This window comes from Panthera tigris, chromosome D3 (assembly GCF_018350195.1).
Source record: "Panthera tigris isolate Pti1 chromosome D3, P.tigris_Pti1_mat1.1, whole genome shotgun sequence".
NCBI lineage: Eukaryota > Metazoa > Chordata > Mammalia > Carnivora > Felidae > Panthera > Panthera tigris.
In genome coordinates, this window is record NC_056671.1 from 21405627 (window position 1) to 21429705 (window position 24079).

At 41.2% G+C, this 24079-nt stretch overlaps 1 protein-coding gene across 2 annotated transcripts in view; it reads right to left on the minus strand.

Moving 5' to 3' along the window:
- SLC5A1 (solute carrier family 5 member 1) overlaps nucleotides 1-24079 on the minus strand; it is a 135506-nt gene that overhangs the window by 43445 nt on the left and 67982 nt on the right. For both annotated transcript variants that reach the window (XM_042962733.1, XM_007082583.3), the window contains exons 2-5: nucleotides 21705-21776; nucleotides 3086-3190; nucleotides 2023-2082; nucleotides 1288-1392 (exon numbers count right to left, since the gene is read on the minus strand). In XM_042962733.1, the coding sequence (XP_042818667.1) occupies nucleotides 1288-1392; nucleotides 2023-2082; nucleotides 3086-3190; nucleotides 21705-21773 (339 nt within the window). In that variant the 5' untranslated portion in view covers nucleotides 21774-21776. The remainder of the gene's footprint in view (nucleotides 1-1287; nucleotides 1393-2022; nucleotides 2083-3085; nucleotides 3191-21704; nucleotides 21777-24079) is intronic.

Below are 24079 nucleotides of genomic sequence, written 5' to 3' on the forward strand. Positions count from 1 at the left end.
TCTCTCTATCTCTATCTCTATCTCTATCTCTCTCTCCTCCCTCTCTCTCTCTGTTTCTCTGTACGTGTCTCAAAAACAAATAAATAAATACATTTTTTAAAGTCAAAGGTATATTCTGAAGAATTCACAGTTAAATGACATAATATCTAGGATTTGACTTAAAATACTTCTGGAAAAAAAGTTAGAAGAGATAGGTGAACAAGAATGGCAAAATTATTATCATTGTTAAAGCACAGTGATGAGATTTAGTTCCACAAATGCTCATTGTACTATTCTTTCTCTGGGTATGTATGTTTGAAATTTTCCAAAATAAAAAAAAAATTACAAATGTGATTTAATATTGTAGTCATCTTGGCTTTAAGAAACCAGGAAAATAAAAGCTCTAGCAGCTATTTTTTAGCACCCCACCTAGCTAGAGCAGAAGGCTTATTTCACATGCAACCTGACTCAAATTTCAACAAATCTTTTGCAAGATGCTGAGATTGGTCTAATCTTACCTTTGGTGCTGGATAGGGAAGGACAAGAAAAAGGAGGAAAACTGATCATACTCAATGAGAAAACTCCTCTGATAGAGCAGTGAGCACTTTGTAACTGCTGACCAACAGGAAAAGCTACAGCCGCTCCCTATGTGGTCTCAGAAAATGCCACTTCTCTCTCTACCTCCAGATTTAGCAATGGATTCTTAGAAATGACACAAAAATATGAGCAACATAAGAAAAAACAGATCTAAAAAAACAGACAAGAAGCCTCATGCAATGAAAAGAACAGTGAGATGGAGCCAGAGGTCTGGGTTCTACTTTTGATCCAGGATCCTGAGCAAGTTTTCTCTAATCCCAGTTTTCACTTCCCTGTCCATAAAAGAAGAGGGAGAATTTCTGAGGTCACTTCAAGAGTTGCCACTGACTGCCTATGTTTAAGTGTATTAGAAACATCACCTAGAGCCAAATTCTGATCCCTCCAGACACAAAGACTCACAGCTAACTCTAAGGTTAGAACTAGCCCTTAGATATTCTGAAGTTCCTTTCAGTCTTCTATTAAGAACAGTTTTCACTGAAACTTCTTGAATCTGTTTATGTTTTTAACCTTCCACATAGTGAAGGGTAAGGAATTCCATGTGTTGGCTCTTTGATGCATGAAATAGGACTTTACTCCTTAGAATAAGAAGACTAAGGGACCAAGTTAATAGAAACAAATATTGTTGTCCCTTGGTGGGCCAGGATGTACTAAGAAGAGGGAGCGGGCAGGTTCTAAGATAGCCAATGACCGTCCCCGGGGCAGTAGACTCACCGAGATCTTGGTGAAAATGTAGAGTAACAGGGACAGAATAGAGAGGTAGATCTGGATCCTCTTGCCTCCAAATCGCTTCCTCAGGTACTCTGGCATCGTCACCACCTGCATGGGATGTAATGGAGGTCGCCATCAATCAGAGTGACCAGAAGATCCAGAGCAAGCAGAGCAGTGGCATTCACATGGCATCAGATATATGCTCAAAAGTTAAGCATATATAACCCCTCGTGGGTCAGAGAAGTCTGTGATGTAGCCAGATGGCCCCTATTCTCCAGCCATTTGCTCATCTCTTTCCCACATGCCCTACCACTGCAGGGGTAGCTGGGTATTGTCCCAGAACATTTAAGGTGCCCAATAAATACTTTTTTAAATGAACACATGACTGTACATAACCAAGAAAGCAGATCTTTGCCCTGGAAGAGGAAGTGATAGATATATATCCCTATACAACATGCCTACTATGAACAATACACTATAACAAAATAAATAAACATTAAAAAAATTGCTTTTAAGTAGTCAAAATTTTTTTTAAAAAGTAGTCAAAAGTTTATAACCTGGAAAAGAAAGCCAAAACACAAGTCATTCTCTGTCACTTATTCCATAAAGCCTCCTCTGCTTTCAGGAGGATGGAGCTCATATTATATATGTGTGTGTGTGCATATATGTGTATACATATGTAAACATATATAAATATACATTATCGGCAAGACATGGAATAACAGAGCAGATACTTACCCCAGCCTTAATGTAAATGGGAACAAACACCCAGCCTAAGACAACCACCCAAATCAGGGCCTGAAACAGACAAAAAAAAAAAAAAAAAAAGCACGTAAAGTCATACCAGGAGGAACCTTAACTCACCCTGCTGCCTGCAGGGCCCTCAACTACTATAGGACAATCAGCAAGCATTTTCTCCTGGGGTTCTGGGGACAACTCCCTTAAGTGGCCATCAGAAACTGAAAGAGGCTTTTGCTGCTCAGTTGGCCCATGGGAACAGCAGTAGGGCATTAGTGGAGGAGACACCAGGGGGCTGCCCACAGACATCCCAGCTCCTCTTGCCTCTTCTCTGATTACAAGGAGTAAAATACCATTTAGAGAACTTTTAAGTAATAATAATTAATAATAATAATAATAATAATAATAATAATAAATAATGGGAATCTGGTGGTAAGAATTTCCAAACCTCCAATATGGCCGAAAGGGTACAGGAGGGCTTGGATTTTTTTTAATTTTTAAACAATTTTTTAAAATTTATATATTGTTTAATTTACATCCAAGTTAGTTAGCATATAGTACAACAATGATTTCAGGAGTAGATTCCTTAATGCCTCTTATCCCTTTAGCCCATCCCCCCTCCTAAAACCCCTCCAGCAACCCTCTCTTTGTTCTCTATATTTAAGAGTCTCTTTTGTTTTGTCCCCCTCCCTGTTTTTATATTCTTTTTGCTTCCCTTTCCTTATGTTCATCTGTTTAGTATCTTAAATTCCTCATATGAGTGAAGTCATATGATATTTGTCTTTCTCTGACTAATTTTGCTTAGCCTAATAGGAGGGCTTGGATTTTTAAAGAAAAAAACACTATTGCCATCATATCTGTAGTTTTCTCATGTTACTCTGGTAGAAGAGCAGCAGGACCCTGGGGCTCCTGAAGCTGTGCCCCTCTTCTATCTGCATCCAAGGGTGTCCCTGGTTGGTTCCCTAACACTCAGAGCATCTCTAAACATAGACTGAAGTGGCTGACTGGCTGACTGCTAAAACTCCTTCCAGCTCCAGGACACAGTGTCTCTGATGTTACTCACATTCCATTCAAAGCCCCCAGTGGCGATGCCTGCTGCAGCTCCTGTCCCCGCCAGCCCCACAAAGTGGCCACTTCCAATGTTACTGGCAAAGAGAGATGCTCCAACCTGGAAACACAAAGAGAAAATCTGGTAAGAACTCTATGGTCCAGGACACTCAGAGGTAGACCAAAGAGAGAAGAGACATGTCACCCAAGAGAAGGACAAGAAATAGCAGAGGCAGGCTGGGAACTTGACTGTGTGTTCGTTGGGACCACAGGTTCACAAGATGGATGTGGGGTCTTGGGTAATAGTGAAGATGAAAAGGAAAGGATGGAAGAAAAGGCAATGTGTATCCCCAAATCAGATCAAATCTGATACAAACCTGTGGGGGTTTTGTCAGCCCAATGCCAAAGAGTGAAGAAAATATGGGCAACCCCACAGTTCACTGAGCCTCCCTTATAAGTCTTCCAAAAGGCTGTCAGCTGAAAAGCAGGGCCTGTGCCATTCATCCCTGTGTCCTCCAACAGTTGACCAGTACCTTGACCAAGGACCTTGACCAATACTGGCTTTCAGTAAATGCAGACAGTTTTGATAAAAGAAATCATTTAAAGGAAGCCTCTGGGCATCAGCCCTCTCACTTAACCAGAGAAGTCAGGGGGTAGAGCCTATACTTCCCAATGATTCTTAACTATTAAATTCTATGATCCCATGTGCTCCCAAGAAACATGAGATGCTACTAATAATAACTCCCTAAATCAGTATAGTATTTTTATTTTTTATTGTTTACAAAGGTCTCATAGACCCCATGGACACATACACAAAACACATGTATTTTTCAAGGACATACATATGTCTAAATACATAGGTAGAAGACAGATTGGAAGGATATATATTAAAAACCCAAGATTGGAAGCCTGGAAGGAAAAAGGAGAATGAGATTGTGAATGGGAGATGGAAGAGAAAACATCAGATAAAACAAGAGAAGGATCTTGCACTAACTAATCATAATACTGTGCCATCAACTCAATTGCATCTAAGCTCCAAGAGAACCCCAGGAAGTTTTAGAGTCCTTCTGTACCCAGGAGGAGAGGCATAGCACCATTTGATAATTATCAAACTAGTATAATTATCCCCATTATTGCTTAGCAATGGGGGAAAGCTGGTAGTTATTTGTCTATTATCCCTAAGATGGTCCAGATCTGGAACAAAACAAAGAAAAGTATTTCACAAAAGACAAATTACTCCAAGAAACTGTCCTAGCTACATCAGTCCCTACCTCCAATATAAGGTAATGGTTGCTTAGTACCAAATAGTTAAGTCAGAGAGGAGGGCGTTCCCTGAAGGCCAGGTCAGAAAGTCTCTGGAATGATGCAATAACGATATAAAAGTACACTCATTCATTCACTCAGTGAATATTAATTTAGCATCAACTCAATGTAACATGCACTATTCTAGACCCTGGGGACTCCAATGTGAATAGCACAGACAAAATCCCTACTCTCCAGAATCTTATATTCTAACCAACATAAATAAACATAAATAAAATTTTTTAAAAGAGAGATCAGAGAATGGTCAGTGCTGTAAAGAGAACAGAGAGGGTATGATAGAGTGACTAGTTCCAATTGGAGAGTCAAGAAAGGTCCCTCTGTGTAGATGCCCTCTACGTTAAGATTGAAGTTATAAAAGAAGTCCAATGTGTCAAATCAGAAGGAAAGTAGTTGTAGTTAAGAAGCAAAAAGAAGGGCAGACTGGCTGGAGTGTTGTAGGCAAGGAGGAGGGTGGTATGAGATGAGGCTGGGAAGCTGGGCAGGGATATATCAGGAAGGTCCTAGCAGGCAAGGAGGATAGGAGGTTTGAATTTTATTCTAAGTGTGGGAAAACACTGGTGGGAGTGGGGGGCAGTTAATCAGTGGAGAGAAAGGACTGAATTTGCTTTTTAAAGATTGTTTTCAAGTACATGGAGAAGATAGTGTTGGGGGCAAGGGAGAAAACATAAAAATGTAGAGGAGGCTATTGCTGTATCTACATAAGAAGACAGTGGCTCGGTCTCTGGTGCTAGCAGTCAAGACAAGGGCAAGTGTAGAGATTGGAGTGTGTTTTAGAAGCAAGTTGACAGGAGTCCTGAATCTAAGAGTTACCCTTGAAGGATCAGATGTGGGAAATGAGAGAAAGAGTAATCAAGGGTAACACCTAGACTCAGGACTTGAGTAGGTGGATGCCATTTATTAAAAAGGGGAAAATGGATCCAAAGATGGGTGGATAAAGAAGATGCAGTAATATATATACAATGGCATATATTACTTAGCCATACAAAAGAATGTAATCTTGCCATTTGCAACAACAATAGACCTAGAGGGTATGATGCTAAGTGAAGTAGGTCAATCAGAGAAAGACAAATACCATATAATATCATTCATCTGTGGAATTTAAGTAACAAAACAAAACAAAGAAAAAAGAGATTAAAAAAAAAACTCTTAAATGCAGAGAATAAACTGGTGATCACCAGAGGGGAGGTTGCAGGGGGGTGTGAAATAGATAAAAGGGATTAAGAGTACACTTATCCTGGGGCGCCTGGGTGGCTCAGTCGGTTAAGCCGCCGACTTCAGCTCAGGTCATGATCTCGTGGTCCATGAGTTCAAGCCCCGCGTGGGGCTCTGTGCTGACAGCTCAGAGCCTGGAGCCTGTTTCAGATTCTGTGTCTCCCTCTCTCTGACCCTCCCCTGTTCATGCTCTGTCTCTCTCTGTCTCAAAAATAAATAAACATTAAAAAAAAAAGAGTACACTTATCCTGATGAGCACTGAGAATTGTACATAATTGTTGAATCATATTGTACACCTAAAATTAATATAACATTGTATGTTAATTATACTTAAATTTTAAAAAAAGAAGAAGGGGAAATTGGGAGGAAAGCAGGCTGTTCAGAGATATTCACCTCTTTCTCCTCAAAGTTGGATGGAGATAACAGTCCACTTTTAATCAGAATTACCTTTGTCATGTAGCCTGCCTTCCATGATCCATTATCTTTTCATTTATCATCTCTCACTTGATAAATTATTAAGCCTAATGTTGTACTATTAAGGGCATAATTACCAGTAATGATTAACTGCATTAGATTAACCTTAAGTTCAAGAAGTCCTCTCCAAAGGGAAACATTGAACTTTAAGAAGTTGCTGGCTTTCCTGAGGTACCCCCTTACTGTCTGATGGAATAGGGGCCAGGAGAGCTTTGCCTTGCACAGATTTACTTAATTTCTGTCATAGTCACTACTCTTCTCCAAGTCACTTGCCTTGGCCTCATTCTGGACTCCCTCCCTTCACCCCATGGCCTTCACTCAATCATTTACCAAAACCCTGACTCTGCCTCCACAATGTCAAACGCATCTAGCACTTCTTATACTGCCCTTGTACAGGCTGTGATTATCTCTCAACAGGCTTCTAGATAATTTCCAGTCTCCCCCTACACACATGGCCAGTTCCCCAAAGCACAACTCTGATCAACCCACTTCCCTATTCAGAGAACCTCCTCAACATCCAAATGGGCCTGCCAAGTAGTCTTCCTGGAAGTTCCAGGTTTAAAGACATAGTCCTAAGAATTCAGAAAGATTTCAGGTTAGAGTCCCCTCCAGTGAGAAGGAAGTATGAAAATAAAAATTAGAGTTTGAATACTTTCTTAACCTCTTACTATCTGGGTGATCATAACATCTGTGAGCCTCAATCTTCTCTCATGACAGGTTGTTCAGAAGTCAAATGAGATTATGAATCAGTAATGATTGACATTTTACTGACCCTCAGAGTCCTTTTTCTCCTCCAAGAGGATAATCACTTCATCCTCAAAGACAATTCACAAGAGCTACAATGGACACAGTTGGAGTCTGAATTGTGTTCCCCCAAAATTCATGTGTGGTAGTCCTAACTTCCTAATGTGACCTTATTTTGGAGATAGGGTATTTAGGGAGGTAATTAAGGTTAAATTAGGTCATAAGGGTGGGGCCCTAATCTATTTGATAGGACTGGTCCTTATAAGAAAGAGAAAATGACATCGTCTCTCTCATTCTCTCTCATTCTCTCTCTCTCACTCATTTTTTACTCAGAAAAGAGACCATGTGAATGCACAGACAAAAGGCAGTCATCTACAATCCAGAAAGAGAGGTCTCGCCAGAAACCAACCCTGACAGCACCTTGATCTTGAGCTTCCAGCCTCCAGAACTGTGAAAAAATAAATCTCTCTTGTTTAAGACTACCAGTCTATGGTATTGTGTTATGGAAGCCCAAGCAAGCTAATACAGACACCATTGCTTTATCACCTCCATTCCCCTGCCAGGTTTTCATTCTGCCCTTCCTCTCACTGAAGCTCATTAACAATGCTTTCATCATTCTAATTTCCCAAACTCTCCCTCTGTCTACCCCTCACCCACATTCATGCCCATTTGGGAATCATGCCCCATCCAGGGAGTGATCCAGTGACATGAATCATGTCCTTCTCTGTAATCTCCTCCCACATTGCCTCTGAGTTCAGGGTTTTAGACTTCATCTAAAATTTCCCCAGCTTGACCATGCTTTTGACTAACGTCTTTCCAAGCCTTCCTCATCCCCTGATGGGGCTCAGGAAGCTATTATAAGTATTTAGATGGCTTTACTGTAACTGTGCAAGATGAGCTGGGTCAGACAACACCCAACAGGTTTGATAGCATGGTAATCAGGGAAATAACATAATGTGACATCACAAATGGAAAAAAAAAAAAAACCACTACATTTTCCTTTGAATTTGGAGGAATTCATAATCATACTTTACTACCTAAACTTCTTACCCTAGAAAGTTGGCAGGATGGGAAATACTTGGAGAAATTATAGAATCACAGAGTCTTAAAGAGTTATATGGACCCACAAATGTCACAGTTTGAATCCCTTCTGCAATACCCACCTCCCCAAGTGATGGTTGGTTTCTGGATGCCATGCTTCTAGTGACAGAGAACTTGCCCAATTTACAAGGCAGCTGAATCCATAGAGGAACAATTCTAATGGTTAAAAAGTCCTTCTTTACCTTGAGGTGAAATCTACCCATTTGTCTATTCTGCCTTCTGGAGTGATACAGAACAAGTCAAACCTCTCTCCCACAAGCTAGCTCTTCCAAGGTCTAAGGAAAGGGATTATGCCCACCCTCAAATCTTCTCCAGGCTAAGTTTCCTCTTCTCATGTGTCTGCTCCTCACTGGCCATGGAATTGAATCTCACCATCTGTGTTACTATCTGCTGCCCTCAGTTTTAACAGTGTCCACCAGATGGGCCTCAGGCCCAAATGAACCACTTTAGACATGGGCCATCCAGAGTGAAACAGGCTGCCCTTCCTGACTTCCCATACGGTTTTAACATTATATGGCTTCAAATCCTCTTTTAAATCTGTCACTCAGCCATGAGTGCCTGGTGGTAGTAAGGACTAAGCCAGTCCCTCTAATTCTCATCACTGTCAGAAAATCTGCCTCTAAATTATTTGGACCATTTAACAAGAACAGATTCCCTCTCATTGCAGTTTAGATTCCTGATAATACCAATTTGGTTTACCTCAACAATACAGTGGCTCTAACACTTAAAATTTTTTCACTTCGATTCTTCCAGGGTTTGGCACAAATATGATATTCTCCCATAAGCCTTACCTAAAGAGAAAACCACTTAAACTACAAAGGAAAATAATCTAGCCAAATTAATTTCTCCCTACCAACTATTAACGTCAGAAGTTGGAAGCTAGCAGGGATTGCATCTATTCCTCGAAAAAAGGCAGACATTAGTCTCTTCAATGATCACTTCTTCAGTTCTTATCACAGCCCTACAAATGGACTTCCTGAACCCATGCTACTCACAGAGTGTTCCACGGGCCAGGAGCATCAGCTTCACCTGTGAGCTTATGAGAACGACAAATCCTCTGCCCCCACCCCAGACCTATTGAATCAGAGTAGTAAGCTCTTCAAGTGATTCTCATGTACAATAAAGTTTGAGAAATCTACCTACACTGTACTAAATGTCACTGTTATCTCCACAAACTTGTTTGACCTCTCTTCAGGAAAAAGAGCACAGGGACAAACTACAAAATTAGGATGCTAAGGTGTGAAGGACAAAAACTTTGGGGTGAAAGGGACTTTCTCCAAAATTCCCTACTTAACCTCCAGAGTTTCAAAGGTCTGTTACCATGGTACTCATGCTTCCCAGTGGGAGACACTGTCTCTTCAACCACATGCCAACACAAGCATGTGGACTGAAAGAATTTTTGACCAATCTCACAGGTAAAACCTCAGAACTGGCTGGTTCAGTCAAATAAAGACTTCCAGAATATCCTCACACTGCAGCAAAATTATCAAGACATTTCAAATGGAAATCCACAGATACCACTCAAAGGCTTTGTGGGAAATCCTACAATTTTTCTCCTCAAGAGATTGGGTTATAAGAATTCCCAGAGGGTAATCTCCACCACCAGAAGCAACAAACATTGCTGATTGGAGGACTCCTCTGCCATGATATGAGACTGGGAAGAGGAATTACAGGCTTTCAAGACTTTCTGCAATACAGCCCCCTCCTCTTTCTCCACTCCCAGCAGCCTCTCCATACCCTTTCACATCCCCTGCACTCCAGCTAAATTATACTAACTCAGTCTCCTAGATATGCTCTGGGCATTCCTGCCTTCTGAATTTATTTATGCCATTTCCCTCTGCTTCAACCTCCTCTCCATCAACTCTTATGCCCCTAAAACACTGACCCAGTCTTCAAAAGGAATCCCAGTCTCATCTCTCCACTGACACCATTCAGAGCTGATTTCTTACCCCTCTGGTCTCTCACCTGCAATCCTCATCTGTTGTACTCTCCAGGGGCATGACACTGCTTCTGTCCAAGTGTTATTCCCCACAAACCTTCTAGCCCTCAAAGAGGATTTCTGCTTCTGCTGAGCATAGGACCTTTCTTGCACATGACAAGCATGCAGTAAAAGTCTGCTGAGTGAGTGAGTGGACTGGTGTATCAAATCCTTGGATGGTAGCAACTGAATGCCTTAGAGCTATACTTATTTCCACTGGTTACAGAGAGTTAAGACTCTTCCCAGGGACATGTCAAGGATGGCTCTCTCTTGAGGCAGAGGCAATAAACTTGGCCTGCTAGGCCTAGATGGGGCCCAGCAGAATAATGGGGTGTGCTAGGATTATGCACTACTCTGAGATGTTAATATGGTGACCTATAAGATCAGTGTTAGTAAGAACAAGACCTCAAGTGGAATCTGACCTCCTGGGTTAGTCCATCAGGCAAGTAAATACGTTCTCCCATATATTTCTGATAGAAATGCAATTCTGGAAAGCAGTTGTTGGTACATATCAAAATCTCATCTCCTTCCACCATATGATCCTACTTTTTAGTACCTTAAGAAAATTATCAGAAATGCAGACAGGGGCGCCTGGGTGGCTCAGTCGGTTAAGCGTCCGACTTTGGCTCAGGTCATGATCTCGCGGTCTGTGAGTTCAAGCCCTGCGTCGGGCTCTGTGCTGACTGCTCAGAGCCTGGAGCCTGTTTCACATTCTGTGTCTCCCTCTCTCTCTGACCCTCCCCCATTCATGTTCTGTCTCTCTCTGTCTCAAAAATAAATAAACGTTAAAAAAAATTTTTTAAAGAAATGCAGACAAAGTCTTATACATGAGTTTCATTAGTATGTCCATTGCCATGTTATTTACAACACAGGAAAGTTGGAATCAACATAAATGCCCAACCACAGGAAGACAACTGGATAAATTAAGGTACATACTTGTGATCAAATATTATGCAGCCATTAAAATCATAGCTTTGAAGAATATGTTATGGTGGGAAGGTGATAGTGATAAAATCCCAAATAAAAAAAGAATATACAGTTTTTTATAGACATAGACATAGTCATAGACATAGACAGAGACAGAGACATAGAGTTATATCTCCAAATTTAACAGTGGTTATCTTTGAAAGAGAAAACAATGAGCGTGTTTTCATACTTTTCCAATATTCCCACAATGAATTTGTGTAACTTTATAAGCAGAACACAATTCATCAAAACCTTTAACAATAAAGGGAAATCATTCCAGAGCTGTCTCAGATTCACTTTCAGAGCCTAAGAACAAAGTATGTAAGGAAGTCATGTGTTTGTTGGGGGCAATATAGAAAAAGACATGAAATGTCATTGAATGCTACCTAAAAATTATGTTTTGTGTGACAGGAAAAAGGAAATAGGAAATATATGGTACAGCCTGTTTATTTACCAATATCCAGTCATCTCATATTGGAGCTAGAATTAACTTGGAAATGATTAAGGTTGACCTTGTCATTTTCAAATGAAAACAAAATTATAGCCCAAAGGAAGAAAGTGATTCAAATTTATGCATTAATTCTATCTTTACTTCCACACCCTTAGGAAAGTAAAATAGTATGCGTACACTCCGAACCATTAACCCAAGAGTCAAGAATTGCCTAAGGCAGTGGACAACTACCTGTGTATGTCTTCCTCAGACAATGGTTCTCAAACTATAGCATGCATCAGAATCTACAGTAAAAATACACAAAACCAGCAAAATCTGAATGATAAACACATTCAGTTTTAATAAAATTATGTTCAAATATTGCATGAAACATACAAACACTACAAAAGTATTCATTGTTTGTCTGAAATTCAGATTTAACTGGCCATCCTTTATTTTTATTTGCTGAATCTGGCAACACTAATTACAATCACCTAGATTTGTTAAACCACAGATGTTTGAACCGCATTCCTTCAACTTTCTGATTCAATATGTTTGGGTTGAGGCTGGAAATTTTGCCTTTCTAACTAGAGCTCAGGTCTTGCTGGTGCTGCTGGGGTGGGTACACTTTGAGAGGCCTGTCCTGGGAAAATAAGAAAGGGAGAAGGGATGACTTTTACAGTGCCTCCTGTTGGCCAAGTGTCGGGACAGGCACTTCATTCACTTCATCTTACATCGTGCTTACTACAGTCTGTGAGGTAGGGATTATTCTCATTTTCATTTTACAGGTAAGAAGACTGAAGACCAGAGCAGTCATTTGCCCACAGTCCTACAGTCTAACATGACCAATGTCCAAGGGACAGAAAGGGAGGCCACAGTGCCACTCTGACTTTCTTCCTCCTTCCCCAGACATTTCTTTCTCAACTTCCCTGAAGGGGCACAGTCGGGTCAGGCCTCCCTACCCATTTCATTGTAAATTTAGGAACAGCATGTATATATCTGCATCATGCTTGTATTTCAGATTCTTCCCTCATCCTCTGAGGAACTGGTCTTTAACCTGAATTACTATTTTGATTTCATTCGTAAGGTATCTTTTCATAGGGGAGATTTGGAGAGATTTAACCTTTGACTTTTGCCATCTCTTGAAGATCACAATTCCTGGACTGGGACAGAAGAGAAGGTGGGACTCATATATTCAGACCATTTTATTTCTGAGATTCTGGTAAATGTTTAGACACAGGTCTTGCTCCAGAGCCATCATAATCTCTGTTTACATTAGCTCATGCACTCCATAAACAATGGTGGCCTTTCACTCATTATCTTCACAAATCTCTCTCCTTGTTCTAAGAGCCAAAAGGGCAGGAAATCAGGAAACCACTGCCAAGGCTGGCATTTTCCCACAGGTTGTTGGCACAAAACACAGGTGAGGTCTTCTCTTGGCATTTATAGGTCAAGGAGGCTAGAGACCAACCAACCCTCTCACCAATTCAGATAGGTTCATCCTTGGGATCATCAACTTGCAGTCCCTCACTCAGAAGGCCTGACTGAAATGCATTATCTACCCCTACACTGGCCTCCTTTCAGTTCCTCAAATATCCCAAGATCCTTCCCTCCTCAGGCCTTTGACTATTCTGTCCCTTCTGCTTGGATTGCTCTTCCCCCAATCTTCAAATGGCTGCCTCCTTCTGATTCCTCACATCTCAGCCTAAATGCTCAATTCTCAGAAAGATCTTTCCTGATTCTCTTATGTAGTTTGAGAAACACCCCTTTTCTTCCCTCCCACCCTTGACTCAAATACACTTTCTTAAGACCACTATTTGTAATTTTGGATATATATATAATTTTGGATTATATAATTTTGTAAGAATGTGTGTGTGTGTCTCTCTCTCACACACATACACACACACTAATATATGCCAGCACCTAACACAGAATGTGGCATATAATAAGTAATCAACATGTAAATGTAGAATAAAGTAATAGCAATGCATCAATGGATAAATGATTGAATTCACAGTTTAAGAAGGAGGAGCTAAAGATGAGATACAATAATAATAATGATGATGGGAGCACCTGGCTGACTCAGTAGAGCATAAGACTCTTGACCACAGGGTCATGAGTTTGAGCCCTACATTGAGTGTAGAGATTACTTTAATAAAAAAGTGATGATGATGACGATAATGATATTAAGAATAGCCAGTTTGGGTAGGACTAATTACATACTATTGTAAATGATTTACATATTTATCTAATTGAATCCTCAAAACAACTCTCTAAGATAGGTGCTATGGGGATGCCTGGGTGGCTCAGTCAGTTAAGCGGCCAACTTCTGCCCAGGTCATGATCTCATGGTTTGTGAGTTTGAGCCCCATGTCAGGCTTTGTGCTGATAGCTTGGAGCCTGGAGTCTGCTTCGGATTCTGTGTCTCCCTCTCTCTCTGCCTCTTCCCAGCTCATGCTCGCACTCTGTCTCTGTCAAAAATAAATAAACTTAAAACAAAATTTTAAAAAAAGATAGGTGCTATGATCTCTATTTTTCAGTTGAGGAAACTGAAACACAGAAAGGTTGAATAACTCACCCAAGGCTACAAAGCTAGGAAGGGGGACCTGGGGTTCTAAACAAGGCAGAGTGACTTCAGAGTCTCTAGTCTTAACCCTAACTCTAAATCACCTCCCTAATATAAAATTTACCCAAAGTAAAACATATAGGTCTCAGTGACTCAAAATGTGCCACGCAAATGGTAGAAAGGAAAAGCCCAGACACATTTATTTTTTTAGGGTTTTTTTTGTAATGCTTATTTATTTTTGAGAGAGAGACAGACAGAGTGCAAGTTGGGGAGGGACAGAGAGAGAAGGTGACACAGAATCTGAAGCAGATTCCAGGCTCTGAGCTGTCAGCACAGAGCCCAATGCAGAGCTTGAACCCACATACCGTGAGATCATGACCTGAGCTGAAGTCAGATGTCACCCAGGTGCCCTAACCCAGATACATTTCTAACATGAATAATCCAAAGACTTCATCATAGCTGATAGTTTCAGCATTCTTCTGACTTCAACCAACTAGAAATGTTGATTATAGTTTACTTTTTCCTTTCTCTGTCTGGGGAAGCACTAACATGTTAGAAAATATTGGGAAGGTATCCAGAGTGAAAGAAGAAAGCAGGAGCTTATACACCAAGTATATGACAGGAAATTGGCTACACACCCATCAACTGATGCCTAAGAACACAAAGAATACATGGGGTGGTGAGTGGCTGTGCATTAATCAGTGAAACTCTTCAGAGGAGACTAAGCCATGAAGAGTGGCAGGGAAATAGCCCTGACAAAAAGAGAGAGGGCAAGAAGGACAAGGGAGAGAGGGTGAGGGAAGGAAGAGAAGAAATAGGGGAAGGAGGAGGTGGTGATAGAGGAAGAGGAAAAGGAGAAGAGAGAGGAGAGGCCATTCAAGAGCAAGGCAACAACTGGCATGTTAAGCAAAAAACTCTCACCACAAAAGAGATACATATCTATGGGAATAGCCAAGTTTTGCAAAATCTTGTCTCAGCCTTAAAAAAAAAATGTTTTAGATAGTAAGGAAGCATAGTCACACCAGCCTTTTTTTCCCCAAGGGATCCAATGAGAGCTAAAATCAGGCACTCTGATTGGGGCCAGGATTGCTTTTCCAGTTTTACTACCACGAACCTTAAAAAAAAGAAGTCTAAAGGAAAAAAAAAGTTCTCTGTACATAGAAACAGAAATGTGGAACACTGCTAGAGAAAGGCTTTGACTTGGACCCAGCACTTTCCTAACCTCCTGAATTCTTACCACTGCCTACACTCTGTGGCCACTGCTCCAGAGAGCAGAATGCAGGCTGAGGTCTTAGGTGACATCAACAAGGGAATCCAGCATGAGAGTCTGAGGACATGTCCCTTTCCTCCCTCCTTTTTCTTTAATTTAGCATGTATTTCTCAAATTCCCAGTAGATGCAAGGTCCTGGACTAGGTATTGGAAGAAAAAAAAGATTAAGAAAAACATAGGCTCTGCCCTGGGATAAATGAAAACACACATAGCCATATGGAAGTAGAAGACAACCAGCAGGAAGAAAGGGTCATCTGGACTTGGCAGTCACTTCCACTAAACCTTATGAAAGTCAAGTACTTGTTGGTCCTTCATCTCACATTTTCCTGAGCTTTGTTCCCTTGGTGACCTTTCTACCTCTCCTATGTCCATTCCCCTAGTTCATGCTCTTTCTCTCTCAGGTCCTATGTTCCCAGGTCTTAGATCTACCAGACTCTTCCAGGATGCACCCCAGTAGTATCCTAAGTGGATGAACTTTGATTTGATCATTGGGATTTACAGACTTAAATATCAAATCAGATATATTTTACTCAAGAAAGTTTAGTAAGTATGAAGAGCTATCTTCTTTCCTTGGGGAAAATATTCAAGGGGGTCTCTGGTTAGCCCTAACTGAAAGAATTTCTTGGTTTTCAGGTAACCCTCTAGACTACATCTATTGATCTCAAATTTCCATCTCAAAAGATAAGAAAGAGACCTGAATAACAGAAAAATAGAGAGAGTCCTAGCTCTGTCATTATCTTGTGTGAACTTGGGCAACCCATGGGGTTAATCTCCATTCTTGCTGGATCACTAAGGATTCAATCAAATACAGGATATAATAGTCCTTCAAAAGTTTTCAGCTGAAAAAAGAAAAACAAGAGCTAAACCTGAGAATTTGCTGAGTGCCAGGCACTGTTCTGAGACTGTGCATATGTCCACACAACAATCTCAAGGAAGTACTGTTATCCCCATTATAGAGATAACAAATGTAAGACACAGAGATGTTTAGTAACTCACACAGCTAGTAATGGGGAGAAGCTGGATTTGAACCCAAGCAGCCTGACTCCAGAGCCTAGGCCTGAACAAGGTGTCAACGAACTAGGACCTATAAGCCAAATCTGGTCCTCAGCCTCTTTTAGTAAATAAAGTTTTATTGGAATACAGCCAGGCCCATCCATTTATGTACTGCCCATGGCTGATTTCATGATACAACAGCAGAGTTGAGTAGTTGTGACAGAGATCATATAGCCTACAAAGCAAAAATATTTGCTATCTTGCCCTGTAAAGAGAAAGTTTGTCAACCCTTGCCCTAAGTCACTGTGACATACACCTCTCTGATGATTCTCTAATAATAAAAGAAGGAAAGGAACTGTGGCTATTGAGAGACACACAGCCATTCAATTTTCAAGACCCTCGTTGGCAATAGACTGGCTAGCATGTCCACACCCATTCTTGTTTCCTCCTCTGTGGAAGAAATTTTAGTCCTGGAAGACCTTTGAGATGCTCAATCTGACTGTTCCTCATTACAGAGGAGACTGAGACCCAGAGAAGTTAATGATTTGCCCGATGTCACAAAGCTGGGACAACCCAAGTCCTTTGGTTCTTTGTGAGGTTCCTATTCCCTCTGGAATGTTTACTTCTTCATTTAAGGGGGTTTTCAAAGGGTTGACTCAACCCCATTGTACCCCACCCATTTCCTTGGAGCTGACTCTGGTAAGTGTGACCAAACTCTCCTCCAAAAAAGAATTCTCCACTGGGCTGTGTATCTGGGGCGCAGCCTATCTGAGTAACTTCTGCTACCAATAGACAAGGAGTGGGGAATTTTCCCTTCAATGCTCACATTCCTGCTTTCCCATCTCCCACATACCCACATAACCATTACAACATAGCACACAGCTGTTTGTTAAAGCTTCCAACTACAGAAGGGAATCCTGGGCCACAAACCAACCCACAGTTACAAAAGGTAATATCATGGTTTCATGTTACTCAGTTGGCTTGGCTTGCTCACCCATGACTCAGACTTCTGGGGGCCTCCCTGCCTGGCTGCCTGTGTAATCTGTCTCCTCTGTAACCCAGCCCTGGAATCCTTGCTCTTCCTTTTTAATTATCTCTCACTTCTACACCCAGGCCAAGGTGCATATGATTTCTCTCTCTCTCTCAGCCTCATTAACTTTTTAGGAATGGAGTCGTTTACCAGGGCTCCTAAATTTTCACCTGTTACAGGTCATAACTGCTCCTTTCAAAGTCCCCTAAGACCCAGGAATGTTCCCAACTGGCCTCTCTGTTCAATCTCCTTTTGGACTTTTCAAGATCCAGTTTCCTCCTATTTTTTTTTTGAGGGTGAATACTCAAGTCCCCCAAGTCTCTGATGTATTGATCCAAGGTCCTTCCTCCTAAAATACTCTAGGACTCTTTCCCAGAGCTTCTCTTGTTGCTCACTCCTCCTCCAGCACAAAGCGACAGGGCTAAAGGCAGATGGAGAGGGAAAAGTGTCCATTAGGGGGTTTCTGACAGAGATGTGAGCTCCAGAAAGACTGTAGCCCTGTGATGTTCTCCTTGGGCCTGCACATTTGAGAATTGATATTCCAATTATGAACTTCCAGGCCCGACAGACAGGATTAAATTGACTTTGTATTTTAATACAAAGAGAAATTTAGATGTATAGGTTTAATATAGTTTAAACTCTTTTTCAGTTTTGGAGGAAAAATACTTAGATTTGCATTTTCTCACATGCTATATTTTCCTTTACTCCTTCTTTCAAGTGTGTATTGCAATAGTGCTTTAAAACCATTTTAAGGGCACCTGGGTAACACAGTTAAGCGTCCGACTCTTGATTTCGGTTCAGGTCATGATCTCACAGTTCATAAGATAGAGCCCTACATCAGGCTCTGCACACTGACCGTATGGAGCCTGCTTGGGATTCTCTCAGCACAGAGCCTGACGCGGGGCTCTAACCCACAAGCAGTAAGATCATGGCCTGAGCTGAAGTTGGACACTTAACCGACTGAGCCACCCAGGTGCCCCTACAGTCAACATATTTTTAAAACTCACTATTTTAGAATATAACCATACTTTATTGAATCTAAGACACCAACTACTGTAAGACATACCATGTAGCACAAAGAAAGAAAAAACATTAGCATTTAAACTGTGGCTGCCACTGATTGATTATAACACATAAGCCAATCTCAGAGTTGTTAAAACGTGGTCATTGTGGTCCTATAAATCATTGATGATTTATAGCAATATAAATAAACATACATATAAACCATGTTCATTTATTCACATGGTTGATCTGAAAGTTAAATTTAAGTGAAGTGGCAGTACTAGCTTCACATAAATATTAGTTTTCATTTACTAGGTGCTACTAAGTCCTATGCCCCAGACAAGTGTCAACTGGGAGGTTGCCTTGTCACTCCCATCTTCCTTATACTTCTTAATATTTTCATTTACTGAGTAGTTCCCAAGTGCTGAGTGCAGTACATGAATTATCTCATTGAATCCTGACAAGAACACTCCAAAGCAGGTACTATTCTCCAACTTTATAGAGGTAGAAATTGAAGCTCTGGGAGGTTCAGTGACTTGACCAAAGTCACACAATTAGTAAATGTGGCAGATCAGATATGCTGACTTCAAAGCTAGAATGTTCTAGCATAAAAGCATTCTCAAAGTTGAAAGGGACTTAGAAGTCATTGCTCCTCCATTCAAGAATCTCCTTCTCTAGCATCCCTACCAGATAGTGACAGTTTCAGTATATCTGACCAGATAGATAAGCATCTATCCAAACCAGTAATTATCAAACCTGCCTGATAATCAAAAGCATCTGGGAAGCTTTTTATAAATTCGAATTCCTGGAGCACCTGACTGACTCAGTCAGTTGAGCATCTGACTCTCGATTTCAGCTCAGGCCATGATTCCAGGGTCGTGGGATCAAGCCCCACATCAGGCTCTGTGCTGAGTGTGGAGCCTGCTTGAGATTCTTTCTCCCTCCGCCCCTCTCCCTGTCTCTCTCTCTGTCTCTCTCTCTCTCTCTCTCTGTCTCTCTCTCTCTCTCTCTCTCTCAAAATAAAAATAAAAATAAATAAAAAGCAAGTTCCTGGGACTCTTTTCCAAGTTTTTTTTTCTTTAAGAGGTCTTGAGTGGGGCCTAGAAATCTGTATGTTTGGAAAGCATATCCAGGTGATTCTGATGAAGCAAGTTTACAAACCATTAATATAATCTCACAAAGTCTTAGGTAGAAACCATTGTTGGGAGAAGAAGTTGAATATCAGCCCCATCAAGGAAGTAGTGACTTCTGCGCAAAAGAAGAATGATGCCATGCTTCTCCATTGGTTAGAATAATCCAACACTGAGACATGAGTAAGGTAAACAATACCCACAGGAAACTCCACATGAACCATTGAACCCTACATGTTTTGGGTGGGCTAAATCCTTTTACCAACTAAATCTCAGCCCAGACCCACTCGCAGGTGCTATCAGGAAGAAAGACATCATTGCTAGTTAAGATGTGATGTGTTCCCAGGCCTAGCCCAAAATGCATATCTCCTAAGAATGGTTCTGCCCCAAACCACCCCCTCACTGCTCTCATTGGCTTCTCCATGACCCAGAGATTAGAAGTTGAGGTCTTATCCCCAATAAAGCAGCCCTAGAAATTTTACATGAAGAGGTATGAGAGTTTCCTATCATAGTAGGGGGAGGAGGTCTGGATGCAAACCGAAGGCAAATAAGCACTTGGCAGGCATACTGTAGGGAGCAGTGAAGCATTAGATGGGGTGGAAGGTGCACTGCTTCCAAAATAAATAAACCTCCTATTCAGCTCTCTAATTCAACAAATCTCAAGTCCACTAAGATTTCATCCAGCCTTGGCTCTGAAATCTGTACAGCACACTGTCCAATAGAACTTTCTACAATGGGGGAAACATTCTAGATCTATACTATGTAATATGGCAGACACTATCCACATGTAGCTATTAAGCACTTGGAATATGGCTAGTGTGGGAAGAAATTTTTAATTTTTAAATTTTATCTAACTTTAATTTCAATTTAAATAGCCCATGTGAGGGTGCCTGGGTGGCTCAGTCAGTTGGGTGGCCAACTACAGCTCAGGTCATGATCTTGCGGTCTGTGAGTTTGAGCCCCGTGTCAGGCTCTGTCCTGAGTGCTCAGAGCCTGGAGCCTGCTTCCGTTTCTGTGTCTCCCTCTCTCTCTGCCCCTTCCCTGCTTGCTCTCTGTCTCTCTCTCTCTCAAAAATAATAAACAATAAAAAAACAAAAATAAATAAAAATTAAAAATAGCCCACGTGATTAGTGGCTACCATACTAGGCAGTGCAGTTCTAGAGGGACTGACCCAGCCTCATCTTGAACTTTGTGATCAGAGCTGCCTATTCAACACCAGCTTTTAGGAAAGCACCAAAGTACAATGCTCGAGAAGATAAAATATGTCAGGAGGGAGCACCATGATGGGGCCACCAAAGAAATCAGCATCTGCCCAATATTTCTAGCCACCTTAAGGGTAAGGCAGAAATGACTTCAGGGATAGCCCAAGCAACTGTGAAGATGCCAGTTATTAAAATCCATCCCAAAACAGCTGATCAAAGGCCAACTTCAGGGTGTGATGTGATTTCCTTGCAATTTCTCTTATGCTCTGCATATGACAGTGACAATTTTTACTTTCTTGTTTCTCTTCCTCCAATCAACTCAGTGCTGTCACTTTCTTTTCATTGTTTCTATGCTTCATTAGCCACCTCTTTCACCAGCTAGTCTTGCTTATATCTTTAGTCCAAAAAAAAATTCCACAACTTGGCTAATTTAGTCAACCAGTCATTTTGGTGAGAACTCTGGGTTGAGATGGTCATTGGACTTAACTGGTAAGCCAGCCAGAGCCCTGTGCTGATAGGATGGAAGGGGCCTCCCAGTTTCTCTTCCACCCACACACGTGTCCTTTAACTGGGATAGTTCCACCCATGTACGAATATCAGGAAAAATACCTCTCAAATATACGACAAATATACAACATACAAAATCCTCCAAGAGTTGAAAAAAAACTGTAGGAACAGTAGGGGCTCTTCTCCATCTGTTCTATGAGTACTTATTGAGGTTCCTTTGTGTATCAGGCATTGCTTTCAGCTCCCAAGGTAAGACAAATAAAGTCTCTCTTTCATGGGACTTAACATAACAAAAAGGTAGTAAAAGAGTTATTATTTATTGAGCTTCCACCCCATAAGAGGTACCCATTTCTCATAACACTCCTGGAAGATAAATACTATCATCCCCATTTTATAGATACAAAGGTGGAAGTTCAGGTTTTCCCAAGATCACTTCAGTCTGTGTGTTCTTTCTGCTTCTCCACACCATCTGCTTGTGTAGTCTCTTCCTCTACTTACACAGTAAAGGATTCCAAGCACATTTATTTAAAGGCTATTCCCTTACCACAAGAGATTAAGTTCATCCAGATTAAGACCTGGTGAGCAGAAGACCCATTATCAGGGATTTAAGGCAGGAAGGAAGAATCACTGCCACCCAAAGCCAAGAAGAATAGGGCCTTCTATGGGGAATTTTGTAGTTAAGCAAATAGTTTTCAGAGAAAACTTACCGGCCACCACACCATACTTCGTCCTGCCAGGAAGAAGCCTCCAACAGTCCCACGATTAGTGGAAAACATAGCCTGAAGAGGAAAGGTAAAAAATTTAGTATAAAACTAGAACAGAGCAACTTTGCCTGCCAAAAGGACATACCTCTCCCACTCCCATATACTTGTACTTTCTTTTACTGTCTTCATTTCTGAAGCACTTCCACATTCCTTACTCCCCTAGAACTCCACTGTACTTAGATGAAGGAGCAGGGACCTACATATGACAGACAAGAAGACTAAAGCTCAGGTTTAAAAACCTTTCCCTGGTGCAGCTCTGCAATGAGTTCACAGTGTGGCTTCAAGCAAGTCACGCCACCTGAATGTTTGTTAAATAAGGAAAATGGAACTTTTCATACCATTTTTACAAGCATACTCAAGGTGCCTAATGAAACGTCATTCTTTTTGGGGTGCCTGGCTGGATCAATAGGATAAGCATCTGGCTCTTGGTTTCAGCTCAGGTCATGATCTCACAGTTCGTGAATTCAAGCCCTGCACCAGTCTGTGTGATGACAGCACAGAGCCTGCTCAGGATTCTCTCTGTGCTCCTCCCCTGTGCACGTGCTCGCTCTTTCTCTCTTCAAATAAGTAAATAAACATAAAAAAATTTTAAGAAATATTCTTTTTAAAAGCATTATACAGTGGTGCACCTGGGTGACTCAGTTTATTAAGTGTCAGACTCTTTTTTGTTTAAATATTTATTTATTTTTGAGAGAGAGAGAGAGAGAGAGAGAGAGCAAGCTGGGAAGGGGCAGAGAGAGAGGAGACACAGAACCGGAAGCAGGCTCCAGGCTCTGAGCTGTCAGCACACAGCCTGATGCAGGGTTGGAACTCACGAACCATGAGATCATGACCTGAGCCGAATGCTTAACCAACTGAGCCACCCAGGTGCCCCAAGAGTCAGACTCTTAATCTCAGCTCAGGTCATGACCTTGCAGTTGGTAAGTTCGAGCCCCACATTGGGCTCTGTGCTAATGGCACAGAGCCTACTTAGGATTCTGTCTCTCCTTCTCTCTGCCCCTCCTCTGCTTGTGCTATAAATAAATAAATAAATAATAAATAAATAAATAAATAAATAAACTCAAAAAAAATTTACTAAATAAATGAAAGCACTATACAAGGGGCATTAAGGAGGACACTTGTTGGGATGAGCACTGGGTGTTCTATGTAGGAGATGAATCAGTGGATTCTATTCCTGAAATCATTATTGCACTATATGCTAACTAACTTGGATGTAAATTAAAATAAGTAAATACATACATACAAACATACATACAAATATACATACATAATAAGCACTATACAGTATTTGAATTATATTTCAGTAATGTTATTATCAAAACAAAAAAATGAAAAATGCTAGAGGAATGCATGGTGTTCTTATTAAATACATTAAAGATGGACCATTCAAACTCAGTTCAAAACTTTCTGAGATGTAGGTAGAAGCTTGCTGGAAACATTACTTTTCAACATATTATGAGTACTGCAGAATGATTATTGTTATGAATACAGAAGGAGGAGATTCCTTCTGACTGGGGTGTCAGGAAAGGCTTCACAGAGGGAGCAGCACTTCAGCAAGTCTTGAAGATAGAGTGGGATTTATTAGTGAAAGAAAAGAAGGAAAGGACATTTCAGACTGTGGGAACAACATGAGCAATAACCCAGAGATAGAACTGCAGTGTGGGGAGGAAGGGAACAGTGAATAGCATTACCTGGAGAACCTGGCTGAGGCATATGAATGAGGAGAATGGTGAGAAGTGGGAACAGACTGCAGACCATCAAATACCAAGCTATAAAATATAGGTTTTATTCCATAGGCAGTAGGGAGCCACTGAAGGTTTATGAGTGCATTTTCAGTAAATGACCACCAGACCCTCCTTCTTACAGAACCCTTGGAATGTTGCCTCTGAACCTTCAGCTAATTCCTGGTCCAGCTCAGGCCCAGGCCCAGTCCTCCAGCTCAAAACTGGGACAGTATCTCTGCTAGTGTTCTCCTCCTCCCTCCCTCTATGTCAATGGCCTTCCCTTAGCTGATGGCTTGCTAATGTCTCTGAAAATACTAATAACTGATAATGACTGAGCCCTGTTAAAGCTGGTTGCATCGTGACCCCTGAGGCTTAAAAGCATCACTGGTGCAAAGGAATTAACCTCAGATGGTGACATTTCAGACGCTTAGAAATTCAGCTTATTCAGCAAACAGGCCTACTATTGATAGCATATTGCTAAGTGCTCAGATTCCAGAGATTGACCAGACTCAGTCCTTTAGGAAGCAGCGTCATTCATACATCCAACAATCAACATAAATTGATTGTTGTGTGCCAGGCAGTTCCAGGGAGAGC